Source organism: Notolabrus celidotus, chromosome 10 (assembly GCF_009762535.1).
Source record: "Notolabrus celidotus isolate fNotCel1 chromosome 10, fNotCel1.pri, whole genome shotgun sequence".
Lineage (NCBI taxonomy): Eukaryota > Metazoa > Chordata > Actinopteri > Labriformes > Labridae > Notolabrus > Notolabrus celidotus.
The window spans coordinates 12,956,330-12,973,968 of record NC_048281.1 but is presented as its reverse complement, the minus strand read 5'-3'; the positions used below and the strand labels follow the sequence as shown (position 1 = coordinate 12,973,968).

At 38.2% G+C, this 17,639-nt stretch overlaps 1 protein-coding gene across 2 annotated transcripts; it reads right to left on the bottom strand.

Annotated features, from left to right (window-relative positions):
* Positions 1-1,201: 1,201 nt before the first annotated feature.
* slc5a3b (solute carrier family 5 member 3b) lies at positions 1,202-10,567 on the bottom strand. Of its 2 annotated transcripts, none has more exons than XR_004632670.1 (2): positions 10,227-10,567; positions 1,202-1,364 (listed from the first exon to the last, which is right to left on the bottom strand). XR_004632670.1 is itself a non-coding variant. In XM_034693619.1 (2 exons), the coding sequence occupies exon 2, from the start codon at positions 7,875-7,877 to the stop codon at positions 5,742-5,744; it is 2,136 nt and encodes a 711-aa protein (XP_034549510.1). In that variant the 5' UTR covers positions 7,878-8,140; positions 10,227-10,567; the 3' UTR covers positions 3,338-5,741. The 2 variants fall into 2 exon arrangements, 1 of the variants encoding a protein (XP_034549510.1); XM_034693619.1 differs by lacking the exon at positions 1,202-1,364 and adding an exon at positions 3,338-8,140.
* Positions 10,568-17,639: the final 7,072 nt, after the last annotated feature.

Sequence of the window (17,639 nt, the reverse complement as noted above, 5' to 3'; positions counted from 1 at the left end):
CACCAGTGTTGATGATGCACTCATGTCTGAGGATGTTGGCAGACGGGGCTATGTCCCCACCAATGTCAAAATCAAACCTACGCCCTTGGGTGATTGTAAGAATGACATGGCTAATGTAAAATCAGTTCAGCTTGAGGAGCTTGCCTGAATGAGCTCTCAGGCGTTGCTCCGAATTTTTGGAAACATGGTTGCACATGGCTTGTAAAGAAACTGTGTTTATGTTGATTTGTTTGAGCAGAGTTGCATGTCTTTATATGGGAAAAAGTTTGAACGACCATGCAAGTATTTCTTGCTGATGGCTTGTGTTGGCACCATTCTTTATGTTGATTTTGTGTTCCAATGGTATAAAATTTAAATCTCTACATTATGTTTGCCTCTTACACAAACATTTTTGAACTCGACTTTTAATCCATTAGTCGTACCTCGCCAGTAGCAAGGGATTTTGAGAGCCAGGATCTTACATTTTTGGCTGCCTTCAAGTGCAGGCTCCATAGTGTTAAAATGCCATAGTCTGGAGCCAGCTGGACAAGCTTACACTTCTATTCCTCCTAATTTGAAAACATAGGTGCTTTCATTTTTAGTTACTGCCCCTGCCAGAGGTCCTAGTAACCTGGAGAGGACATAATGGTGGGAGAATGTGTTAACAATGTTAACAGTGACACACAAAAAACATGTTGTAACTAAAGAACTAGTAATGTTATATTTGAGTTATGGTGTTCTCAGAGGCCTTTAGGCTGAAAAGGTCAATGTGACACTGATATACTTTATGATGGAGACAGTTTCTACACATTTTATTTTATTCTTCAAATGCATGTTACAAATATCAATCAATCAATCAATCTTTATTTTTGTAGTGCCAAATCACAACTAACGTTATCTCAAGAAGCTTTTACAAACATAGCAGGTCTAGACCATACTCTATGTTAAATTATTAACAAAGACCCAACATCAAGACAGGATACAATCCAGTCCCCTCTTACTGGCAGGACTCGATCCTATCTCATCCGCATCCACGATGAGCATTGCACCTCAGTATTTAGCTAGTTACAGCAGCAAGGAAAAACGTCCTTTTAACAGCCAGAAACCTCAAGCAGAACCAGACTCATGTTAGACAGCCATCTGCCTCGACCAACTAATGTTAAAAAGAGGGATAGAGGAGAATAACAGAGAGAAAGAGCGTTGATAGTGATGAGACGGATTGTTGTTGTAGTAGTAGTAGTAGTAGCTGTTGCTGCTGGAGTCCAGCACGTCTGTAGCAGCTGGAGTCTGGAACGTCCACAGCAGCAGGCCGTCTACAGCAGTGACTCTGAGGACCCTATGGGACAGTGGAGCTCAGGGACTCCCGAAATGTCTATGGTCAGTAACTGTCAATGGAAACAGAGAGAGTTTAAGTAAGTGATGGGGGGAGTTGAGATAGGATCCGAGTGTATCAGTGTGCCGGTTCCACCAGCAGTCTAAGCCTATAATAGCATAACTAAGAGCTGGTCAAAGCCTGAGCCAGTTCAATAAGCTTTATCAAATTGTTTTTGACAAAATGTAACACCAACAGCCCATTCAATCCCATCTTATAATATCATCATTCTAGAGCTGTGAAGCCATTTGAAGCATTTGTTTCAAACTATTGTTTGTGTTTCACTGTCCAAAAAGACAATGAACAAAGCTTGGCCTGGGTGCCAGTACTTTTCCACAAGGACAATATCATTAGTTTCCTCTCCGGAAAGAGGGAGGGTATGCATCATGTGATTGTTGGTGGAGGAGTTAGCAAGATCTTTTAGAGTCAGGACTGATAATTAGAGTCCAAAATTTTAAACTAGTTTGATTAAAAGTGCTGCCAAGTTTGTGTGTTGCATCTTGCAGCAGTGATGCCAAGGTTACAACATGAAGCATGAGGCTTTAATATACAGTAGTTAGAGAAGAAACACAGACACAAGCCATTGGTACCAAATAGATAAGTGCTTTTATGTGGGATATATCCTTCAAAACAACTAGTACCAGTACTTCACAATGAAAAAGTAACATGCATGACAAGTATGTATATTTTTTAATTTGGCTTAATTTTGCATTACTACACACCAATGGGAGGTTTCAAACATATGAAAATATAAAGTATTGTAAGCTTTAACAGGAAAGTCAATTCAGAATTTGTTATAATTCATGTATTTGACTTAAGGTTGAAATATGTTAATATCATTTATACAGTGAAATATTTACATACAGGTTTACTAAAGTTATTAACTGTGTATTTATAATATTAGAATAATTCCTAAAGCATCTTGTGGTTTTGACCAAAAAATGTTGAATGTACTTCAGTGGTTCTCAATATGTTTACCTATTCTAGATTGGTTGGTTCTGTGACATGTGATTGAGGGACCAGGAAGTGTTAAGGTGTTACTGTTTCCCACAATGCACCTCCCTGTCAATCAAGTCAGGCATGTCCTTAATGGGAAAAACTCAAAATCTCGATTTTTTTCTGAAATGCCGCGTGAGAAAAAAATGCAGCCCTGTACAGTATGTACCTATAGCGAAATTGCTTATTCAGGCCTAAAGTCATTTTCTGAACCAGGCTGTAAACATGTTTATTATTGCTGCAAAGATTGTGCAAAGGGCTGCACATGTGAAAAAATGCACACCTACCAAAAAGTTGTATATCCTTCTATAACATCTTTTTTGGATAAGTCTGTGTCACATTATAATAAAATAAATGTGGTCCTTATGTGAGATCAAGCAAGAGGCTTCAGGGTTTCCATAGTTGCTTGTTCACCTCATGGTTTTTAATTCTGTAAAACACTTTGAATTACTCTTTGTATGAATGGTGCTTTATAAATAAACCTTGCTGTGGGTCAGGACACTGTAAGGTTTATTTATAAAGCATTGTAACATGGTCTTCAAATGCAACACTAAAGTCCTACATTTCAAAGTTTATTTCAGGAGTTGACGATGAGTTTGTAAGTCACTGATCCAAGCTTTTTGATTGGTTGAATCTTGTGTAATGAAGCCTGTAATCACCCAATCCTCTTCTGTATGGCTCTGAGCAGATTCTAAAGGTCTTGCTGGTGTCTAGTAAGCCTGACCAACAATGATCAGAAGGGAAACATTTACATGATAACCTGAGTGGTAGGATATAAGTTTGTTACAGCCAAAATTAAGCTTTGACGGCACTTCCATTGCCATGCTAGAGTCTGTAAAATTTGAATTTTATTTTGCGATGTCATGAGACCAGAAACTCAGAAGAGAACAGAAACTGTTGGACCAGCTGATGATCACATGGTTGATGGAGAATGTTTCTAGTGTTGTAACATTATAAGTTTACCATTTATCAACAAATCACCCAACTTTATAAGAAATAGAAAGCCTGTTTGGAATGTTAACACTAATTGAAAATGTATGTTAATGCTCTACAACTGTTCTTTGTTTTCCTGTCACAGTAAAGGAAAAAGTACAAGATGTGCTATCTTTTTTTTCACAGAAACTTTATTTCAGTCTTTAAAAATAAAATCCATAAAAATAAGTATGTGTACTAAGTTTTTAAAGCTCTTTCACATGTAGGAACCATCACATACCAGTCATTGATTTAGTGTGCATCATTTGCAGATTGAACCATCACACTATGGCCCAGATGTTTGGACCATCATGTTGAGTAAACTCATCTGTGGATATCCTTTTCCTGCAAATCAAGTCTGAAATGTAATTTCTGCTTTGCATTGATATTCTCAAATGATCGTCACTAACAGAAAATATCCTACTAAACACAGCTGATTTATATACGGAAGTGGGTAAGGGCCACTGAAAAAAGTAAATAAATTCAAGTTCCAAATAATTATTCAGAATTCTTATTTTTTTCTCAGAATTCTGAATTTAATCTCATAATAATAAAAAAATGCTCTTTAATGTAATTAAATTGTTTTCAGTGGCACTAATCCTCTACTGTATTTATGATGCCTTTGAGCCAATGTTGTAATAACTGTTCAAAGTTAAAAGAGCATAAAACTCAACTCTCTATGTTTTGTTTTGACTTTTTTGTTTTTACTTATGCATAGCACACTAAGACACAGTTGGTAGGAGGTTTTAAAAAAAAATGATGCACTTGAAACAAGATTAAATGACATTTCAACACACTCAAGATATAAAGATAGACAGTAAATACACAACAAATGACCCACGGCAGACAGAAAGTATGTTGGAATGATCCAAATAGCCCTGACATTTATCTCACCCAATGTTAATATAATGCAAACGACTCAGCACACTTTTCAACAGTATGAAATATTAAGTTAAAAGTATAAAAACCCACACAGAAACATGAGCATTGGTATTTGTTTTTGTTGTTGTAATACATTAGTAGTGCATAAAAAGCTGCTTGTTGTTTTTGGTAATGTAACAGAGATAACACCCACAGTACTATTATTGTTAACAGAAACACAGTGGTCTAATATGCAAAATGTAAATCATCAGAAACATAACAATTCAATTGTAACTTGAATCTGCTTATCAGTAACAATAAATTGAACATTTTAGAGTGAATTTGCTTTTATATGAATCAAACATTACTATTCTTAGGAGGAAAAATCACAAGTGAATTATCTAGTACCATTTTTTTCCCTGTGCTGCAGAAAACTTTCATTTTTGAAACACCTGATATTCACTTTAAGCTTGATGAGATGAATTTCATGAATACCTTTAGAAGACTGAAATCGCTCGTTATGTTAACATCCATTACCATTATGTTCATATACAAGAGCAAGCACAGTGTTGCTTAGCACCTGGTAGTAGCTCATGTTGACAAATCAATCAATCAATCAATCAATCTTTATTTGTATAGCGCCAAATCACAACAAACGTTATCTCAAGATGCTTTTACAAACATAGGAGGTCTAGACCACACTATGTCAAATTATGAACAGAGACCCAACACCAAGACAGGGTAAGACTCAGTCTGACCCCACCTTAATCCATCATGAGCATTGCACATCGCAGTATTTAGCTAGTTACAGTGGTGAGGAAAAACTTCCTTTTAACAGGCAGAAACCTCAGGCAGAACCAGACTCATGTTAGACAGCCATCATGCCTCGACTGAGGCATGATGTCAGGATGGGCACTTACACGTAGATATATTTCTTATAAATAGACGTGATATTTATTATGTAACTTTCTAACTACCTTGAAAAGACTGCCTAGGGCACAATAGAACTAAACGGCAATCACATACTAGAAATGATTCTAATATAATGTAGTAGTAATAATGTGTTCAGCGGCAGAAGCTTGCACAAAGCTGTCATGTCCTATCAGCTAAAACTTATTTTAGAGTTACTTAAGACATATGTATGCTACATGGAATAAAATCCACAGTCACTGTAGGTACAATGGAGGAAAGGCTTAAATAACAGAAAACACCACACAAAGAAAAGTGCATATGTATAATAAGGCAAATATTGAAATTCACTTTGAGTACAAGTCTAAAAACTTCCAGTAGATATGATGAATTCAGGGCTAACAACTAGCTTCATAGTCATAAAGAATTTTTAAAAAACGCCATGTGGAGAGGCTTCATCATTAAAAAATGATTAGAACAAGCTCAGATTTCCAGTTAAAGATTGAAAAAAATACCACTGTAAATATTACAGACAGAGCTTCCCAAATCTCTGAAAATACAACTGTTCGCAACAGCTCATAACCCTAAATGTCACCTCTACCCTTAAAAAAGCCCTCACAGCAGTCCCCTGTTAGTCCAGTGTAGGGTTCCTCTAAAGTGAGAACAAAACAAACATGATGATGCCCAAGGTGCAGACGAGCACCAGACCCGAGTTGAGGATAAGTTTAACTCTGGGTGGTTCGTACAGCATCCCTGCAATGACTCGTGTCGTGTCCTCCTGCACTTTTTGCTGTGTGCTCTGTGCTTCTTCTTTATGTCCACAAAACCATTCAAGTAAACGCGAACACCAACTTCTCTTCTCATTGGCATTATATCCTTCCTCTGCTCTGATCATCTCCGTCCTCCCATTGCTGTAGCGTTCTGCAGGGGTTGAGGCAGGGGAGGTTTCTGTGCTTGGCGTTGCTGGGTCGTGATCGGTAGACGGAACCAGGAGCTTGATATCTGCTCCATCCAGACACCTCTCCTTTCTGACATCTGGTGGCAATTCCTTGTGAAGGCCTTGGTTGCCGCTGCTAAGATTCTGCTCAGTTAGCCTATCCATTTCATTGCGGTCAATACTGGGAACTTTTTCAATGCTGCGGAGTCCCCAGAATGTAGTAGTTCGAACTTGCTCCTCATCTGGTGGCGAGGAGCAGAGGCTGACCACCACAGCCACCAGCCCTGAAATCCAGAAAAGCGCAGCAGCAAAATACATGTAGTGGACCTTAACCATGAAGGCAGGTCGATCATCTGGCTGGTCACAGGGAGGTTGGCGGTAGGTAAAAGAGAGGATCAGTCGAATGGTGCCAAGTGTGAAACCCGTCATGCCTCCCCAGAATGCACCTTTCTCATTGCACCGTTTCCAGAACACACCTAGCAGGAAGAGGGCAGCAATTGGTGGAGTCAGGTAGCCAGCAACTTCCTGGATGTAGAGGTATGTTTGTCCACCTTGCATTTCAATGATAACAGGGACCCACGCAATGCTGATTACCACCATAACAACAACAAAGATGCGGCCCACAATGAGAAGCTCACGCTGAGCAGCCCCCTTTCGGAAAGTTTGGTAGATATCCAGAGTGAAGATGGTGCTTGCGCTGTTGAAAATCGAGTCAAGATCACTCATCAAGGCAGCAATCATGACTGCCATCATCAGACCCCTGAGTCCCACAGGCATCACTGCCATGACCAGGCGCGGGTAGGCGATATTTGAGCAGCCGGCCTGAGAACCGCACACAGCCATGCAGTGCTCCGGCCCGATGCAGGCAATCTCATCAACAAACAGGATGCGAGAAATCATCCCTGGAATGACTATCAGGAACATGGGCAGGACCTTTAGAAAACCAGCCATGAGGGTAGAGCCTTTGGCGTGGGCAATGTTCTTTGCTGCAAGGACTCTCTGAACGATGACCTGGTCTGCGCACCAGTACCAAATAGACGAAGGGGTCTGGCCGAGAATGAAGCCTGGCCAGGGGATATCCTCATCCAGAGGACCTCGAAGGATGCTTAGAGAGTTTGGTTTAGGGTCAACGCGGCAGGAGGGGGAGTAGGTGTAGTTTCCAGCGGCCACTATTGCAGAGACATTGGGAACTGCCTCCATGTACTTAGTTCTGACACCTTCAAGCCCACCAACTTTGATTAGGCTGATAATGGTTAAAGTTAAGGCTCCACCAATCATCAACACTGCCTGAAGTGCATCCGTGTAGAGCACTGCAACTAAGCCACCGGTGACAGTGAGCAAAGCTGTCATGCTGATGAGCAGTAAAATAGACACATACAGATTCCACCCCAAGGACTCCTGGATGAAGAGAGCTCCAGCATACAAGTCCACAGAGAGCTTGGTAAAAACGTACAGTAACACAGACAGGAAAGCAAAGTAAACTTTTAGCCTGTTGCCACCGTAGCGTTTCGACAGGTACTCTGGCATGGTGTACACTCCTGAGTGGATATAAACGGGGATAAACACCCAGCCGAGCAGCTGCAGAAGAAGAAGTGCGTTAAACTCCCATGCTCCGACAGCGAAGCCACCTGCTGCTCCCGACCCAGCCAGGCCTATGAAATGTTCACTGCCAATGTTGCTGACGAAGAGCGATGCACCTATTACTATCCACGTCATTGAGCGTCCAGCCAGGAAGTAGCCACTCACAGTGCTGCGATTGGCTTTCCACATGGCAAGAAACCCGATGACCATCACCAGGACAAAATAAAGCGCCACCACAGCTATGTCCGCTGCTTCCAATCCAGGACTCATTTTTACAGATTATCTCAAAGTTTTAGAACTTTATAAATCCTTCCAAAAAAAGAATGGCCAAATAGTTACGTTATTAAAAAAGAAAGAGCAAATGGTAATGTTCTGCTTTGGTTTGCTGTCTGGAGGGAAGCTGTAGTATCCACTGTCAGGTCAAATTCACTAGGTGTGCTTCGGAGGGGGTTATCCACCGGCACTGAGGCCGTTCTAGTTTTAGAGGAGGATGTGGTAGGCCTCTGGTCTAGAAAAGCCTAGAGTTAACATTCCTGCAAGACAGCAAAGACAAAGAAAAACACCTCATTAGAGCCTTGATTTGAGAGGGAAAGCAGCCAACGATTACAGTACAAAACAACCTCTCTTTAGACAGAAACATGAAATAAGATTCAAGACTATCTTTAGCACAACGAGCAATTAAAAAAGTGAAAACTGAGGCTTTAACTCCAAAAACATGATTGATTTCTACTTGGGTTTTTTACACTGCAGCATTTCTCAAGCCCCAGTCATTTAGCTTCCAGTGTTTGACCTTCCTCCTTAATCTTTTAACAAAAAAACTTAAGCCATTCAGAGAAAGCTTAGCTAAATTATGTAAGACACCAAGAGGGGTCAAGAGGGATCAAAAACATGTAAAGGATTATGCTGTGGAAACATTTCCTAATACTTGGTCTGATTTAGGCTATATCATCTTCATATCTTGCAAAGACAAATATGTTTTAATAGCAATTCTGAAAAACACTGACTATAATCATTCTGTGTAAGGACCTGCAGCCATATTGTAACAATCTACTTTATTGTTTAGACCATGAGAAAAATCGAGATAGAGGAGAGCTACAGGAAATTATGAAATTGCACAATTTTGGACTAATTCAAAGAATGTGTTTTTTATTTGACACAATGCAGTTATCAATGCAGACACTAGAATGTGTTACATTGCAAACTTAAGATTGTACAACAAAAACAAACACAGAATCTCAACCATTGATTAAAATCACAAACTGAAGCCCTTGCTACTCTCATGCCCATGTTTCATGCAAAATTAGAGCAGATTTTTTTTTAGGCACCTTACATTACTTCCATTGGAGTTGATATTACTATAACAAAATTGAATCTCAATGTAGCATCTGTTTTGTTTCCAACCCACACACTTTTTACTTGGAAGTCTGTCCTCTTTTGGGGCTTCAAAACGAGTTATAGAAAATCCCCCCATGCATTCAGCTTAACAAACAGGCTTTATGCATAACCATCCATCTTGATAAAATATATCTTTGTTTTCATTTTACCATCTCATCATCAAGGGCTAAAATACTGTAATGTCATTCAAGATAATTTATTCTCAGAGTTACATAAATTTGGGAGTCAAACATAATCACTTGCACCCCAGTATGCCAAGACCTACTTACAAAGCTCCTTTTCAAGCTGCTGTCAAAGAATAAAACATATAGTGCTTCCAGTTCCACAGAGGCACTAACTATTGCCAACTAAAGTGGGTTGAACAAAAACAACAAGTGTAAATCCTCTGTGCATGTCCTTTATGCAGCAGATGAGTGACTCAGGAGAATAAAGGATCCATGTTTGGCAAACTAGATCTCTGCGATGATGAAAAAAACACAAAAATATGTGACAAGTATTTACTCACTGCAAATGATAACAAGGCAAACCAGCCCAGACATGAATGAAGCCCTGTGAGGTTTATACACTTAAGCCTGAAGTAAAGCAAAGTCCATACAACTTAATGTCAAGTCCAACAAAAGGCCCATATTTGTTGAGCTTATTTTTCAAAGAAAACAAGGAAATCTAAGATGAATGGTTTTCTTGCCTGTGCTCAAAGGTTGAACTTGAACGCCTCACGTTTGTTTTCAATTATGCAACGGATGTGACATCTACTACTGCCAGTCCTGAGCATTACAGGAATAAGAGGGCAATTGTGCATCACTTAAAGGGCAGATATTACCAACAGTCTGAATATGAATACAAAAGAGAGTGAACACCAGCCCACACAGTGTATGCCCTTGTCATGCTGAAGGAAATTTCCAGAACACTCATTCATCAGACAGCAAACACTGGGTATCTTCAAGGAGCATGCATGGCTTTGTGTGTACCCTACAGTATTTATATAGATGTAACACATCAGGCACGTCCGGCATAAAATTTTACTCACTTGTTTTACATATTTCTGTCATGCTGACGTCACAAATTACTGTATATGCCTGCTTTCTCATGTAGTCAGTCATTTGAGACATTGACCAAGATAATCAATGATAGATTAACTGGCTTCTATGTACAAGACAAAACCACTCATTCACACACACACAAAAAAAATACTGGAGTACGCAGATAGTCACTTGGCAGACTCACCGGTCCACACATGGACACCGAAGAAGTATCTTGTCATCTAGAGTTAGCAGAAGAAATAAAGATGGTAAAATGACAGTGAACGCCCCAGAAGACAGATGTGCGTGGAGGAGTGTCCGCCTCGTGCACCGCGCAGATTCGCTGCTTCCTCGTTTGCTGGTCTACAGGATCAATTGACGTTCGCACCCCCGTTGGCGGTTGGCACCCGTAATCTCTCCTATCTATGTGTTTCAAGCGAGTCGAGACAACCGCCTCACACTGCTGCTTCTCCTTCTTATAAGGAAAGCTACAGATCGACGCCCAACCTACTCAGTGGTGCAGTGGCGGTTCTGGGGAGGGGCTAACAGGGGCCGGTGCCCCTGTAAAGCTGAACCTGGACCCCCCACCACCACCACACCAAAAAAATATTATATTATAAAAAGAAAGCTTTGGTATTGCGCCGATGTTACAGGCGGAACACATGCATGTGGCACTTGGTTCCAGTCCCTTAGAGCGCTAAGGGATTCATGTTGAGTGTAAACATCCCAACAGCTACTGTCAGTCTGTATTTTGATATAGTATAAAGTAGCATATATGTCTAATATATAGGGATGCACTGATGTTTTACCAGTTTGTTCTCAGCCGGTCCTCGCCCTTCTCAGTCTCATTTCAATGTTCTGCAGGATGTTTACATTTTTTCATTCAGAGTTCGTCGGGGTTAGTCAGCCTAAAATATTAAATCAATAAAACAAAATTAAAAGGGTAGCTCTTAACACAATTAAGTTCTATAGTCCTGTGATAAGATCAATGTATCCTTCCTATTTGGCCCTGTCTAGTTGGTTTATCATCCTGTATGTAAGCTCTTCGTAGGCTTCAACTACACTTAATTGAGTAAACCTTAGGCTAGATGGAGGGAGATCCACCGTTTTCCATTCCCTAACCAGGATCTTACGACCCAGCATGATGGCTGTGTGAATCCATCTTGTGTGGGTTTCAGGGATCCCCTTTAAGGGTGTGTGATCCCCACAGTGGTAAAAATGAATTATAAAAAAAATATGAAAACAAAACTTTTAATGTATCTCTATATTATGATTATATTACAAAATTTACATAACATACCATACAATAATTAACTTGCCCAGGTCATTATGTATTTGAGAATTGGTTCTCAATTGACTTACCTGGTAAAATAAAGGTTAAAAAAAAAGGAAAAAAAAGAAAAAGGGCATACAGTGGACACTTTTTTTTTACATTGAAATCCCTGCAGGGGCAGCCAGAGGGCACTTTTTTACATTGTATATATTTTAGGGGCAGCCAGGGGAGACTTATATTTATGTTTTATACATTTGAGGGGCATACAGAGGACATTATTTTTGTAACATTTTATACATTACAGGGACATCCAGAGGGCACTTTTCACGTTTTGTACATTAGAGGGGCATCTGGGGAGCACTTTTTCATGCATTTTCCAATGAAAGGGCACCAGAGATGGCCATTTTTAATGTTTTACCAAATCTAAGAGGGCACTTTAGCGCAGTTTCTTTTGGACACGAGGGCACAACCCCAGGTATCAGGGTCCTCCAGTGAAAAGTAAATACCCAGTTGTGGTGTCTATAACTGTTACAAAGCATAGAAATTACTGGAAGCTTCTTCTCTGAATGATCAGTGACGTCTAATCACACCTAAGGGTGAGGCATGTAATGTGGAACAATCTTGAAGCTGCCAAATGCTGTCTCTTAAGTAATATTAGTTTAAAAAACGTATTACAATCAACATGAGAACATAGGCCTATACTTTTTTCACAGAAAAGCCTCAAAATTTCAAGTGAAATCTTCAAAAATACATATTTATGAACTAAATATGCATAATGTGCTTCAGCAAATCATTCCCCAAGTAAATATGTGTAACAATGTGTGCATGCCAATTAATTTTGTAGGGTTTTACAGTGTAATAGGCTATGTTGCAACAATTAGTGACAGAATGGGTGTTTTTGCATTTCATACACGTGTGCATGTGTCTTAAGCACACTGCATAATATTTTTAACAACATAAGCTTGCAATACAGATGTTACTACCTCTATTGTTGTATGACTAACATATGAGGACTACACTGTCTTAATATTTACAATGGAATAACACGACATAACTCACTACAAAATCTCATTCGTACAGTAGCAAGAAACACGTTTGTATTCACAGTAATATTCCCCTTATTATGTCTACAACCTCAGCTGTCAGATGAGGAAGGTTAGTGTCACTAAAAAAAAACATCTCGCACGACAGACAAAGCGCTGCATACTTCAGAGGCAAAGAAACAGAGTACATTTCCATTCACTGGACAGATATCTTGGGAAATTTCCATTTCATGAAAACTACATTTCCCATTAAGCGCCGCGCGACTGTATACGTAGTTGTTTAGCGACAACCGACCAGCGTGAAAGCTGCAATTGGAAGTATGCATTGTATGTGTATTGCAGTTGATGTAACGAGTTGTTAAGCTTTTGTGCTAATGCAAACTAACTGGATCATATTTTGTCTGTAAACATTATCGTGTCTCCAAATTGTCAAGTTGAATTTGGATTGATACGGTATTGCTATATATGTGATTGGTATCATCAGATCTGAAATCCTTCAACACGTTCACAACGATGATTAATAGTTTTCAAACCTTTGCCAAAAAATTACATTACATTTTTTCTATCATCACATAATTATCACATTTCTCACTGTTGTCTTATTTCATTACCCTAGTAGACTTTGTTGTGGTCATTTTCTGTTTGTGTGTCAGCATTAAGGTTTACAGCCTTCTGTGTTTCCACCATAGACTGTATAAAATACACATTATAATCCACTATATTCATTATAATTCATAATATATAATTCATTATAAAAATTCATTATAATCCACTACATTCATTATAATTCCACATTATAATCCCATTTAGGTTTGCTGCACTTCTCCTACCTGCTGCCAGGAAACAGAGTCCAAGTGGAACAGGAGCTGATAGCAGTGTTGGTCAGTTATTTTTAACTGTGCATTTAAAAAAAATGCAATTTAACTCGGTTGTTCTTAAATTAATATTCAGGGTTATCATGACATGACATATATATTTCCAACATAAATGTGTCACAATATAGTCTGTAAAACCTTTTAAAGCGACACCAGATCCACTTATCAAATTAATATGTCACATAAAAACAAAAATGTAAGTAAAATAAGATATTATGTACCACAAAGTGCCTCTTAGAGGACATTGAAGTTTCCTAAACTAAAGATATTAAGATAATATAATACTTTATTGAACCCCGGGGGGAAATTCAGTTGTTGAGTGCAATCGAGAAAAAGTTTAAATAAGTAAAATAAGTAAAATAGACATAGATAAGTAAAGATAGAATAAAAAATGTAGATATATACAAATGTTACAAATGGTGTAAATAGTTGTAATTACAGGCAGTATTGAAAAAATTAAATAGCAGTGACAGGTTGACATGGTGTGATTATGATTTGGTTATGACAGCGTAAGCAATATAATAAATAAATATGGGTATATGATATGACTGTATGAGTATAAAGAGAATAGTAAAACTTACTATATATAATAGTACCATGATCATATGCAGTAAACAATAATAATGTAATATGACATCATATAATTTAATAATAATAATTAGATAATATTATGTTATATGCATTATAATATCAGCAGCCAGAGAGTCAGTGCAAGATGAGCTAATGGAGTGTGACAGACAATGCAGGGATGGTATGAATCTGTTCATGGGGGGGCGGTTGAATATTATTGCTCATGCCATATCATGGTCCCATTGTGAGTCCGCCTGCCTGAGACAAGAAAGCTTCACAATTGGCATTATTATTGAAATGCAGAAGCCATTGCAAATAGAGATGCGCATGCAATACAATATTAGTGGCAAAAGTAGTCATTAGAGTTATACTAATAATGACGTCATTCAGATTGTTGTTTGTCAGGTCAGGTTTAGTTGTGGAAGCAAACACTTGGGCCAGTTTTTTTTGTTGACAGAAAGTGTGTCTTTCATAACAAAGCAAATACTGATGCCTAGCCTGTCTTACTTCTCTTTGTCAAGATGTATCACCATATCAGAAAAATATTTAAGTGATCTTATAATGAATTAACCTGATTCTCTACCTAAAGAAATAAACGATTGCTGTGGCATTCCCCTTATGTCCCATGTTAAAATGTCAAACTGCTGAAAGAGTAGTTGAAAAGCAGAATACAAACATAGGATTCGTGGTGAGACAAATGCACTGTATTGTCAGTGAAATGGGAGCTTCTATCTCAGCTACAAGAACCATCTAGTATCGCCTCCTCTGGCAGAGCTATGTTTGGGTATACTACTTTGAATGAATCCCTGTAAAGACGAATTTCAACAGGACATGGGCTCATGTTGGGAAAGCACCTTGTTGTCTTGTGTGATATAGGTCAACCTACTTTGTTTTTAATGAAAACACTTCACACAAGAAATTTGAGACATAAGAAGGAAAACTCTTCCTTCTGGACAAAAGTATCTTTACATCAAATATTGAAAATCTGACAAGATGTGTTTGAGCCCTCTGTTTATCAGACTCTCAGAATAACAAGCACATAAATAACCTAATTTGGAGGAGAACAAGAAAGCTGATTATTGGCTGATTAGAATCACAAGTGTACATACAGTATTTTCCATGTATAGCAAATGTTTACATCTGACTAGAACCCCCTCTTTGGGTCACTTTAGTCATAACCTGGCCATCTTGAAACCAATGGACTTCACACTAGTTACTGAATGTATGTTTGTGAAACTATGGATTAACAAAAACAGCAGGAACGTGTAACAAATAGTCCAATCAGAATAGCTATAGTAAAAAAGTGGAAATGAGTCATCGATCTTATAAATTAAAAGTCTTTAAAGGAGCTTAAAGAAAGATTTAGTTGAATCAGCAACTACTGTTTTTTTTAAATTAACGCTTCTCATTGCCAAAATTCCATTGTATTTGCAGAATTACTCTAAGTTGATTTATTCAGATGTCTTCAAGGTTTATTTGTTTCACTCAATTGCACTGTGGGTAATTATGTTAAAACAATTTGTCAGTTTGTGCCAAATGGCAAAGCCTTGGAGAGACTGGCAATAACTTTTGGTCAAAAGGAGTATTGTGTGAAACTTTGAAGTAGAGTGGGAATTTGTATGGGGCGCTGTTAGTACCAAAATAAAAGCTTCATAAAGCGATACAGATATCCCAACCACAGTCTGTCAGTAATGACTCCTATGGATTATAGCCAGACTGCCCGTCGTAAAGATGTTGGAAAGGCTCTTTTGCCTTAAGAGATTTCACAACGCTCTGAGACAGTACTGACCCAGTCTATGGTACGGACAAGCTAAGTTGCTATTGCGAAGTCTGTATCGCTTTATGAAGCTTTTATTTTGGTATTTCTGCTAGGCGGCAGTGTGAATTAGCATATTAGCTAAATATTTGGGATCAGAGAGCAACATTCAACATTTATATTTAACATTTATATTTATATTTCACTTTTGGATTTAACATTTAGAGTTAGATTTAACATTTGGATTTAACTCTGATTGTTACTTAAATATCTTTTTCATAACAAAATTAAATGTGAAAGAGATCGCAAATATTGCTCTTAATGTGAGAAAAAAAAAGTGACTTTTAAAAATTCACACAAGGCACCTCATAGATAGTGGCACTGCCCACATCAGGACCTAAGGTTCTACCTTTTCACACAGCCTTGATATCATAAACGTACTTCAGTATTTACAGTAGTTTTCCATAATCTTATCCATAAAGCAAACATAGAACTTAAAGTCCAGGGTAAACATTATTTTAATTTTAATTTTAATTATTTTTATGAAATAAGAGGGGAAAAAGGGTTATCAAAAATGAATATGACAAACATGAATGCTTCTAAAAGTAAAATGTCATTTTTCCAGCTGTAAAGATGACAGAGTACAGACTTTACACAGCACTGTTGGAGAAATGACCACATGACCCTCATTTGGAGCTTTGTTTGCTTTACTGTGCTTTATACTCTGTCTATAAATAGCACTTCTATTAAGAAACATACTCTCTCTATGTAAATACTGTAGTATGTCAGTGAGTCTATGAAAAGATTGTCTTTCAAAAATGTGGGATGATATCTGCATGAATGAAATAACCACAGCTGGAGAAAAAAATGGCTTGGCAGCTGCCTTTTGTCATATTTCATATTCTTATGACATTGAGGTTGATTCTGCAAGAATAAAGATATCTGATTAAATAGTAAAGCATTTTTTTTAAGTCTTAATATTAAGGGAAATGCTATTTTCATATCCTCTACATCATTTTAGACATTCCTTTTTTAGGAAGTCTAGAAATGTAGATGTTTTATTCATACCTGTCCCTTCACTTCAAACCCCTTTCTCGTTTCTTTGAAACCAGTCCGTTTAGTCCTTATCAAATACTGTAGCATGCATATGTCCTCAGTTTTGTAGCTTTAGCATTGAAGAGTGTACGTAGAACAGGCAAGTTAAAAATATTTGCATAGTGCAGTAGCTCCATCTAGAGACTAAAATGTGTACTTACTGGTGGTTGAGTGCACATTAAACAGGGGTAAATGTTCTGTTTTTAAGAAGCAGGGAGGTCAAACAGAATCCATTTGTTTAAAAAAAAAATGAAAAATGTCAGTAGTATAATTTTTTTTACAGTTATTAGATGTGTTAAGTACATTTTCCCAATGCCAAGAATGAAAAACTAACAATAGGTACATGGACAAAAATCCAAATCATTATAGGGAACGTTTGCCTTTTAATTTTTGGAAATAAAGTTGTTAGAAGCTCTCAAAGTGTCAGACGGGCTTCTAATTTACATTACATGTGCTTTTTAAAAGTAATGTACTGTTAGGGTTGCCAACTTTCTTACTAAGAATAAGGGATAGGTGCAAGGTGCCATGATGGTGTGAGCAAAACAAAAATTAAACCCAAAAGAGGAGTATGACTCCCCTAATGTACTTTTTCCATAGATACTTTTTTCTGCTCTTGACTGACTCAAGCAGTCTTTTGTCCTTTTGCACAGACAGAGAGAAGTCCTTACATGACAAGTCACAGTTTACAGATATTTAAGGTTAATTTTTGATCAACTCTGGGATGCATATGTTTCTTGAGTCTGACCATGTAATGGCCATCAGAGAGAAAATCCTCTCCACACTTTTTTGGCGACTTGGCGCATTTGCGCTGTAAACAACGTATGCGCGTGAGGGGTCCTGTGATTGGATGACAGGCGGTGTGATTGGCACATTATCTGTCGTTTTATCTGATCTGGGATCTGTAGAGTTCAGTCTGCTGTATTTACAAGAGTTAATAGTCAATATACGGGACAATTGAGTGCCCGTATGAAACAAACCAATTTAGCCCAATATACGGGATGTCCCG

Coding starts and splice junctions, on each gene's coding strand:
- slc5a3b (XM_034693619.1), bottom strand. CDS start 7,877: ATGAGTCCTGGATTGGAAGCAGCGGACATAGCTGTGGTGGCGCTTTAT.